This window comes from Humulus lupulus, chromosome 5 (genome assembly GCF_963169125.1).
Source record: "Humulus lupulus chromosome 5, drHumLupu1.1, whole genome shotgun sequence".
Taxonomy (NCBI): domain Eukaryota; kingdom Viridiplantae; phylum Streptophyta; class Magnoliopsida; order Rosales; family Cannabaceae; genus Humulus; species Humulus lupulus.
In genome coordinates this window covers 34536747-34548019 of record NC_084797.1, presented here as the reverse complement: position 1 = coordinate 34548019, position 11273 = coordinate 34536747, and the positions used below count along the sequence as shown (strand labels likewise).

Here is an 11273-nt window from a genome sequence, read left to right as displayed (position 1 = left end):
GGTGGATTAGGATTTAGAAATGTGTTAGAATGGAATAAGGCAGCTATAGGGAAATATATATGGGCTGTGGCAACAAAACAAGACAATCTTTGGATCAAGTGGGTCCATCATGTTTACTTGGGGACAGCTGATTGGTGGAGTTATGATGCTCCATCAACAAGTAGCTGGTACTGGGAGCAAATTGTCAATGTTAAAAATAGCTTCAAGCAGATTTTAGACACCCAGAAATTTGAGTCTGAGATATATCAGATTAAACAGGGCTATCGGTTATTATGTCCAATACAGAGGAGGTTATATGGCATCATCTGGTGTGGGACAAATTAACTATACCAAACACATAGATTCTTGTTTTGGCTAATCATGGTGGGAAGATTTCCTGTTAGAGAGAGGCTGCAGAAATTTCAAATCTGTCAAGAGATGGATTGTGTAGTGTGTGGAGCTGGTGTAGAAAATATACAGCACCTATTCTTTGAGTGCTTGTATAGCAGTAGAGTGTTACAAGAAGTGAAGAAGTGGCTACAGTGGAGGACACCAGCTACTTCGATTCGTGGTCTAATGAGTAACATAAGACACAGTAAGCACAACAGCTTTAAGAAAGGAGTTCTCATTGTCACATTGGCTGCTATGAGCTACCAGATTTGGCTCAACAGAAATGAAGTCCTATGGCAATTTAGATGTAAACAAGCAGGGTCAATTGTACAAAATATTAAAAATGTGGTTAGATATAGGATAAATGGAATTACGTACAGGGGACTAACACCTAGAGATATGACTTGGTTTGATCAATTGTAATTAGAACAGTTAAGAATCAGGCCTTTGTGGTGCTGTAGGATGTAATTTGTTTGGTCTAATATACTATTCTCTGACTTACCAAAAAAAATGATTATATCAATGGACATTTTATTGTTATAAATTACTCAGTAAATGAAATGTCTATAATTACAAGAGTGCAGTCTCATATTTATAGTGGAGTAATCATGAGATTAATAAATTAAGATTATTTAATTAAAGAATTTAATTAATAATCACAAATTTATTGGAGCTTGAAATTATAGGTCCATAGGTCCTCACAGCGGTTCTATCAACATTATTAAAGGCAAGAGTTGATATAAATGGTAAAATGGTAAAAAGACATATTTAAGAAGAAATTTGTTCTTCAGACTAAATATGAAATTATGTGATAATAGTGATTAATTAATTAATTACAATTTAATTGTAATTATCAAAATTAATTATTGTGTAATTTTCAAAATTATATATAATTAATTTATTATAATTTTTGAAATTATAATAGAATAAATATTAAATTTTCGAAATTAATATCTAATTAAAATTGGCTTTAATTATTTAGTAGAATTAATTAAATATTTTTATTTGAGTGGGGGATAATAATCTGACAAGTTCAAATTGGAATTGAATTTAAAATATTAATATTTATTCAAATAATTTATTATATGTGATAATTAATTAAAAAGATAATAGATTCAAATTTGAATTAATTATCAAGTTGTTAGATTTTATCTGATAAGGTAGTTTGAATAAATAATTGTGAAAAAAAATCTTAGACCCTATTTTGTAGGGAGCTACACGCACCAAGGAGCCTCAGGGACGCACTTGGGCGTGTAGCACAGTAAAGAAACAAGATTGGATTTTTCACTTCTATTTATTTAACTAATTAATTCATGGATAAGTCAAAAGTTAGTTTTGATGTTTACATTATTAAAATAATTGAATAATGGTTGAGAAAATAAATCCCCCTATTTTATGGGGTACTACACGACACACACAATCCCTGGACTGTGTGTGGCCTGCAACTATAGTAATCAGGGAGTGAATTTTTCATTTTTATTTAATTAATTAGTTAATTAATGAAAAATTCAAATAGATAGTTTTGAAATTTTCATTAATAAGATAATTAATTAATTAAAAGATAAATTGTAATTGGTTACATATTTATTTTTTTAATTTAAATATTTTCTATATAAGTTAGACTTATCAGAAAAAAAATATATATACTCAATTATTCGCTCTAAGAAAAGAACGATACTTTCCATCTCTCCTTGAAAAGATACAGAACAAATCTCAAGCCTATTCTCTTGATCTCATGTGTTGAGTACATCAAGTTGAATTAGAAATATACCATCCTTTATTCTCTAAGTGCCCACACACTTCTTAAGGTGTAGAGAACGCTGTGGAAGATCTTGGTGTGAGTACCTGGGAGCAGCTTGTATAGGAAGGTTGTTTATTTTACGAAAAAATATCAAGGACACTTGATAGGCATCAAGAGGTATGTTCTTTATTCTTTTCTTATTTATGATTAATGTATGTATATTAATGGATCCACATATTTAAAAGTAGTTTAAATATGTTACAAAATTTTTGTTGTACACTGGGCCAACCCATCACACAATTCCACTGCGTATTAACAAACTTGTTCCTAACAATAAAAACTTAGTAGAATTCACATAGTGAAGATGTGAATTTGAGTTTCAATTTGTAGGCACTTAAAAAATGTAAATTTAGGTCCAAAGCGATACATAAAAGTATCTAAGGGTTCCAAAAAAAATTTGGTGGCATTTGGAGCATTTTTTTGGACCTTTGGAAGTGTCCAAAATCAGAGGGGGTGGCAATACGTCGCTACCCAGAAGGCGACAGATCGCTTTCTGTATTATGTGGACTTATGTAAATGCTCAAAATAACATGTTTTGCAAGTCTAATCCTATTGGTTAGACCTAATGACGGTGCCTACTCTATATATGGGTCAGAAACTGTGATTTGGAAGATTTGATCACTCTCTCTAATCTCTCTCTACCCTCATTCTCTCTTTTGCTCCAAGAATCTCTAGTTTTCTCCAAGGACTCTCCAAGAAAGTGCTTGACTTAGAGAGTTAAAGGCTTGTTCAATCTCAATCCCTATTTCCTCAAAGAGAAGGCCTCAAGCATCAATGGTGGCTAGGAAATAGAGTTTTAGGATAGCGTTTTACAACGTGTATAAGCCTTGGTTTTTTTTTTTTGGTTTGCTCAAAGGATTGTTCAGAGTGGTGATTTGCCTAGGGCTTGAAGATTCATCAAAACTTGAATTACATTATTGTTCTACTAGGGTTTGCAAGTTATTTCTCAATCTTTTTTAAGTCTCTGTCAATCCAAATTTTGTGTAGATTCTATTTTTTGTGGTGGTGTTATCTCACTCTCCCCCAACACACGCTAGGGTGCAGAGCCTCACCAACAAGATCTTGAGACAAGGATACTTTTAGCCCACCATGAACGGAGATGCGATGGACTATATCAAGAAGTGTGACAAGTGCCAACATTTTTCCAACATACCTCGAGCTCCTCCGAACAAGCTCACTCAGATGACAAGTCCTTGACCCTTTGCGGTTTAGGGCATTGACCTTATCGAGTCACTGCCACAGGAAAATGAGGAGTGAAGTATCTGATAGTTGCGGTTGACTACCTCACAAAGTGGGTCAAGGGTGAGCCACTCGCTACTATCACATCCAAGAAGGCTCTAGATTTTGTCATTAAAAACATTGTTTGTCGTTATGGGTCCCTAAAAAGATAGTCTTCAACAATGGTCTGCAGTTTGACAACGAGGGGTTCACAAACTTCTGTCAGTAGCACGAGGTTATGAAAAGTTTTTCCTCCATTGCCCACCTGGTGGAAAACGAGCAGGTGGAAGTAGTCAATAAGACGCGCAAAGCCACCTTGAAGAAAATGCTTAAACAAGTGAAAGACACTTAGCCTGAGGAGCTACCTAGGGCATTATGGAGCTACTGCACCACCGCCAAGACCTCCACCGACCACTTGCTATTCTCAATGGTCTAAGGGTATGAGGCCATGCTCCTAATTGAGGCACCAATCTCCATGCATCGACGGGACATGTATGACCCAACCACAAACCACACCTTACTCCGAGAGTCCCTGGACCTCGTGGAGGAACTTCGTGAAGCTTCTCAGCTTCGAGTAGCATCCTACCAATAGAAAGTGGCTAGGTATTTCAACTCCAAAGTGAAGGATAGAAAGTTTGGGTTGGAGATCTAGTATTGTGAAGAGTCTTCTTAGCCACTCGATACCCTGGTGCAGGAGTGCTGGGACCTAACTAGGAGGGCTCATACTAAGTCGAGAGCATTGTATGTCTGGGGAATTACAAATTAGCTCGACTGACTGGGGAATTGATACCCCATGCCTGGAATGCTAAGCATCTTTTCCGGTATTACCAATGATATGAGCAGTAACCCTATTAAATTTTGTATTCTTCCTTGTAGCTTCCAAGCACATTTAATGGAAACCGTGTAGATAAAACACAGTAAATAAGAAATTTGTTTGTGTTTCTGCTTATATTTTTTAGTGTCCTTTGTTCTATATGTGCTATGCATAGAGCACCCACTCGCTGGCCTGGACAAGTTAACGCAGACTAGTCTCTAATTACTTGGGGGCATGGAGTTAGGGGGCAGCCTCATATAGCATCACACCTCGCGGGGAACGACCTAGGAAATTACGCTTGTCAAAAGTGGAGTAAGCCTAGTGTCACTACCCCCAGAATAGAAAAACCTAGGAAACTAGTCTTGAGTCCATGACCTAAGAAACTAAACTTGTTCCAAGCAAAGTAGGCTTAGCATATAGAGAGTAACTAATAATCTTAGTAGCGCAAGAACGGACCTGCCTCACCTCCCATGGACATTGCACCCGAGGAGCTCTGACCAAGTCTCTTAATTTCAAGATGCAAACGGAAGACCGAGTACTCTATACTTGGTCTCGGGGAATAGACTTGGGACACCTCCCGTGGACATTGCACCCGAGGAGCTCTAACCAAGTCCCCCATATGCCTCGAACAAAAGTAGTATCGAGATGTCCATGACATGGGGAGCTTAGCTAGTCAACGATTGCAGCACCACTAATGTCATGAGACCCCACGGATAAGTGGCTTGATAAAAAATAGGGCCGAAAAGATTCAAGTAACGCGAGATTGGATTTTGCACATTCTCCCGAGGACGGCGTGCGCCCGGGAGTAATAAACAAATTCCAATCCTTGAGATGTGAACAGAAGCCCGAGTCGTTGGTGCTCGGGCATGAGCCTAAGTCGCCTAAGACTTAAGCAAAATACTATACGAGATCTTGACACTGGTTTCCCCAAAGTAGCACAAGAATGGACTTAGGGTTACCTTTCGTGGATTCCATGTCCGAGAAATATGAACCAAGTCCCTTGATCTCGGGATGCGAGTTGGGACCTAAGTCACTTGTACTCGGAGTCAAGAATTGACTCTAAGAGTAAATAAAGCCCAAGTAGCGTGGGTATGGACTGGTGTTACCTCCTGAGGACATCGTGCCCGAGGAGCATTGACTCAGTTCTATGATATCGAGATAACCAAGGCCGTTACACTGTGTATTTTAAATAGTGTTAGGCTCGATAAATGAGTCATTTGGCAAAAAATGTGTACTAATCGTGATTAACGGTTTAAGGTTAAAATTTTTGGTCAAAAGGAATAGTCATTTCGTTAAAACGTTAAGTTGTACATGGGATCCCATAATAAACGTTTACAAAGTTGTTTACAGTTTCAAAAGGGTAATTACAATTCAAAAGTTACAACCTGCCGACCTAAGTGGCAAAAATAGGGTTTAACCCTAGTTCCTCTGAACAACCTTGGCAGTGGTGGTCAAGCGGCCGCATATGTACACGTTGCCACTGAAGCTCTCCAACTCATGGCTGGTCCAGCTTCCCTTTCCCTTTACCTGCACCATATAGCACCCATGAGCCAAGGCCCCTTAAGAAAACTTAAACATGCTCATAAGCAAATAATAACACATTACCAAATCATAATAAGCATGCCTAGTAGTAATAACCCTACTCATGCATGCATACCATTCATATAAATGACAACAGCGCCATATGGGGCCAGCTCCCCTAAATAAATGATTAACTGAATCATATCGGGGCCCATTGCCCAAAATACATCATTAATCAATCAAACTGAGGCTCAACGCCCCAGGATATGGGACTAATAAGTCACCCCGGGGCCCATTTACTTATCCTCTGTATAACCAGCCTTAGAGCTGGCCCATCGTACTTGGTACTTAATTTTCCTCGACCATTGGGTCAGACAAGCATATGATGAGCTCCTCATTAGGCCTAACCATATCGACCATCACTCATCATGCTCTTGTCGCTCTTGACTTATAAGTCAATGCTTTCGACCAACGCCCAACACGCTATTTCCGTTCTTGACTTATAAGTCAAGCCTTTTCAATCAGATAATGGAGACAAGCATATGTCGTATACCAAATATACAAATACAGAGCATTCAACATGCTTAATCAATAATCACAGGCATAAGCATAATCATGCACATTTACAGGGGCCCAAGACCTAATCAAGTATATATTCAACATTCGGTCCAATCCCTACTCATGTACATCACGTATTGGGTGCAGTTTTCTTACCTCTGGTTCAAGTGTAAAGTAAAATAAGAACGACCCTCAAGCACGATCCTAGTCTCGAGCCCCTAGCGATAACATAGTCACAAAAAAGTATAGAATCTCATAAATAACGAGTAAATAAAGGCTTCCGAACCGAGTCCTAGCCTCCGGGACGTCGAATCCTACTAAGCCGGGTAGCAGGATCGATCTAGAGCCTTTAGGTTTGAGTACCCACACTCAAAACCTCCCCAAGGCCCAAAATCCCCTAAGAATCACGACCCCAAGCATTTGAGCCTCGGCTCGCTCAAGTCAGAGGCCCAAGGCTCATCCTGACTGCACTTGTGCCACGATTCAAAAGGCCCAAAGAATAGGGACACGACTCAACTTGAAAACTCTTTTTTACCTCCGTTTTTCTCAAGCGAAATCCCTCCATAAGCCTATCCAAACATAGACAAATCTCAAAAACAAAGTTCCCAATCAACTCAGCAACCCAAAACCATTAAAACCCAAGTTACAAACGAATCATAAAATGATAAAATCCAATCAAAGCTTAAGAACTCAAAAACTCAGAACTTAAATATTAGATTACCTCTGATTAAGTTGTTTTCAAGCTATCTCCTCAGGCTATCAAGCTTCTAACCTTGCTTGAATCCGAGCCCTAAAACTCTAGTTTCATTCAAAAATGCTATCGAGCGCCAAAAGAGAGAGAGAGAGTGAGAGAGAGAAAGAGAAAGTTTGAACATGTTTTTGTTTCTGTCAGGTTACTTCGAGCTTAAGTACCTTAAGCAAATCCCAAGGCTCGGGGTACCCAAAAATGCCCCACAGGGTAAAATATTCAAAATCCCCAGAATTCCCTCCTGATCTCACTTACTCCAAATATATCTTCGAATATTCATTCCCATTACCCAATACCCCGTTAATGTACTAAATACCCAAAATACCCCTAGACTCACCCTGAGTTAGGTATTGGTACCGTTGTGACTTTCGCGCTAACTTGATCCCTAGGATTTCCTCGTGCCTAGTAACCCAAATATATCCACATAATAATGCGATCTAACACATATATGCACATATACTCCAAATATACCCATAACAGGCCAAATTATGAAAATTGTCGTTCTGATAAGAAACGAGTCCACATGCATATTTAATACACCTAAACATGCATATTAAGGCATATTATAACATAACTCACATAATCATACAATCATACACATAAATATCACATAAACACATAATTTTCCATAGTTTGCCATTTTGGCCCCCTAATAAAGGCATGTTACATGAATGGAGGCCCGAGTCAATGGAACTCGGAGCCAAACTTCGAGTGCTAAAACTCGAGTGTCATGAAATAACTAGTCAAAGGGCGGGGAACTCAACCTCCTGGGCTTGGGATAATGAGTTCATGACTTCCACATGATTAGGTCTCGAGCTGTATACTCGGGGGGGAAACCAATAATCCCGAGTTGGCCCACTGGTGGCCACATTCCAGGGGCTGATAGCCTAGTGTGAATGACCCCCTAAAGTCCCAAGTCATCAGGACTCGGGGACACGGGATGACGTTAAGTTACTTTCAAGGACATTGAGCCTAGAAGGCAACACTAAATCTCTTAAGCGCCAAGCACTAAGGCAGAACCCTACAGTATAAGACCTCCTAAAAGCTTGAGTAGTTGAAACTCGAATGCATAGGATAGTCGAGTGCCCTCACTTGACACCGCATCAAAGTTACTCTTATGACCTTGATCCTAAGATGAAACACTAAATGTATAAGCATCTAAACACTGACAAGAAGATCCTCAAGCTCTAAGTACCACAAACAGGCCCCGTTCTGAGTCGTTGGAACTCGAAGACGTAGGGCCACGTCGAGTAATCACTTGACCTAGTGTTAAAGTTACTCTTGAGGACCGCGAGCCTACAAAGCAACACTAAACGCATAAAAATTGTCTAAGTACTAAGAGAAGTCAATAAAGACTTGAGTTTTTTAGACATGAGCGCGAGACCTAGGTCAACGTCCAAGGAACCTCGTGATTTACGATTACATTAAGTGAATAATTTTTTTTTAAAATAAAATGCATTGTATCGTTTGTAAAAACTAAAAGTTCACAAATTAATTGTTCATGGCACGCAAGCCTAAAGTTGCGACAAATGCTCAGGGGCATGGGCATTAATTGCCCACCTGTACCTCCTCCACCAGGTCAATGATTGGGTCTAGCCTCAAAGCACTCCCAACCTGATGAGTCGCAGCCTGAGTCGCCTCCACAGCTCAGGTTGCCTCTGTAGCTTGGGTCACATGGAAGCGTTCTTTGAATAGGAGTTTGTACTTCTTGGGCTCTCCGGTGAAGTCCAAACTCATCTGTTGGTTGTGGAACCAGGCCACGTAAAAGGCATCCTCAGCGATGGTCTCGACCTCCTTCTTGAGTTTGCTCACTGATAATTCCATTTTAGTGTCATTTTAGGATGTATTTTTTGTGGTAATCTTGATTCTTTGTGTTTGTCTTTGTTGTAGGTCGGTGCTTTGAATCATGAGCTAAATGTGAAAAGAAGAGGAAATGGTGGAAAATTTGTGCTTTTGGTTGTTATTCGAGTCTAATTGGCATTAAGGATGAGTTACAATAAGTTTTTGATGAAGGAAGGATTTCAAAAAGTCAAAATCTGGAAAATATATATATAGAATTAATGACAGAGGCTACATAACCTGTTGAGAGGAATTAGAGTCGCGACTTGGCCAAGAGAGTCACGACGCTAGAAGAGTCAGAGGAAAACCTAGGAGGCGCATCAAGAGGCAGGTCGCGACCTAGGTGAAGAGGGTCATGGCGCCTGCAGATTCTAACAAAGGCTGAGGTGCCTAAAATAAGACACGGGCCGCGACCTAAGAAAGGCCAAGTTGCAGCCCGCCGTTGAAAAAAAAAAGGAATTCGTTATTTTTGGTATAAATTAGAACTTTAGGTTTAAGGTAAGATTTTAGTTACCAATTTAGAGATTAAATTTGATTTTTAGACAATTGTTTCTGTACTTTCATATTTTATTTCTTCTTCAAGTCTTTGAATTTTATGTTTCTGCACTTTCATATTTTATTTCTTCTTCAAGTCTTTGAATTTTATGCTTTCTGAATTATTATTTTGTCATTTTAGTCATTTCTGAAATGAACTAAACACCTTTATCTAGGGATTAATGTAGTCACTTGGATTTCTATTTATGTTATTATGATCTTCTATTGATTCTTTTTCTTTATTCTAATCTATATAATGTTTGCTTAATGCTAGTAAATACTTGATCAATATTTGCTTGATTTATGATTTTGATTCAAAATTCAAAATATGAGAATTGAATATGCTATCGTTATATAAACATAGGTTACACATTGGATGAAAGTACATGTATGGCTTGTGTAACAATTAGGTTTCTATGCTTAATGTCTGCTATATGTTAAGTTTATCACAGAGATGTAGAAAACCTGCATATAGGTTGAGATCTTATATCTTGAAATAGAATAAGAATCGATTTATGTCAACCTGCTATTAGAAAATGAGGAAAGAAATTTAGAACTGATTAATAAAATTAATAGAATGAAAAGTTGATGACATTAATACCCTGTCTTTTTATTATTAATTCATCCTTTTATTAATTGTTTTGTTTACAGTTATTGAAATTGTGTTTATATTAGATCTATTCATCTTAATTTTTACTTGCCAAATAGAATGTAAAGAGCGATTATTGGTAATTGGTTAATAGTCTCTGTGGGAAGATATCCATTCTTCCAGAATTTATTACTTGGCACGACCATGTACACATGGCGTGCATATTTTACCGATCAAGTTTTTGGCGCCGTTGCCAGGGACTTAATATCCAATATCAAAAGTAATTGTTTTTTTCTTTTTTCTACTTTGGTTTTTATATTTTGCACTCATTCGGATTGTGTCTGTATTGTGTTTAATGAATTATTGGTATATGCGAGGAATTAGACAAAAGGAACTCATACCGGTAGTTCTTGAAATTGAGAGAACGTGCAGACAAAAATCGAAAGATAAAGAAAAGGCTGGATTTTTCCATGGCTAAGAATTAAGGAAATGTATCAAACAATGCTACTAATGTTAATAATATCCCAAATATTTCAGAGGTTCCAGTGGAATGAGGATCAAGGATGCTTATAGACTATGTACTTCCTACTGTCACAGGAGTGCATTCATACATTAGACACCCCACTATTGCTGCAAATAATTTTGAGATTAAGCCAGCACTATTACAAATGGTGCAGTAAACTATTTAGTTTGGGGGGTTCCCACGGAAGATCCAAATTTGTACATTGCCAATTTTCTAGAGCTATGTGCAACATTTAAGATGAATGGGGTGAGTGACGATGTGATCAGACTTAGATTATTTCCATTCTCTCTACGAGACCGAGCGAAGAGTTGGATAATTTCACTGTAAGCTAATTCTATCACAACATGGGAGGAGTTAGCCCAGAAGTTCTTAGCAATGTTTTTCCCTCCAACAAAAGCTGCAAAGTTGAGAGGGGAAATCAATAATTTCTACCAGAAAAAAGGGGAATCGTTGTATGATGCATGGGAAAGACTTAAAGAGTTTTTAAGAAAGTTCCCATATCATGGTATAGAGAATTGGATGCTAGTCCATCATTTTTATAATGGGTTGAATGGTACTAGTCGTACCATAATAAATGTTGCAACAGGGGGTTCGTTCATGAGCTAGAGTGCTAATGAGGCGTATGAATTTCTAGAGGAGATGGCAATGAATAACTACCAGTGGCCAACTGAAAAGGGACAAACAAAGAAGGTAGCTGGTATGATTGAATTGGATGCTATTTCCATGCTTACAGTGCAAGTGGCAGCTTTAACGAAGCAG

The 11273-nt window shown here is 38.3% G+C and overlaps 1 protein-coding gene and 1 non-coding gene across 2 annotated transcripts; one reads left to right on the top strand and one right to left on the bottom strand.

Annotated features, from left to right (window-relative positions):
• The first annotated feature begins 360 nt into the window (after window positions 1–360).
• On the top strand, window positions 361–9003 carry LOC133779039 (uncharacterized). Its single transcript, XM_062219042.1, has 2 exons — window positions 361–696; window positions 8920–9003. Exons 1-2 carry the CDS (start codon window positions 361–363, stop codon window positions 9001–9003), a joined length of 420 nt encoding a protein of 139 aa, XP_062075026.1.
• A 1913-nt stretch (window positions 9004–10916) lies between these two features.
• Window positions 10917–11023, bottom strand: LOC133781245 (small nucleolar RNA R71). The gene has a single exon (XR_009870031.1). It is a non-coding gene; the product is annotated as a small nucleolar RNA R71 (small nucleolar RNA).
• Window positions 11024–11273: the final 250 nt, after the last annotated feature.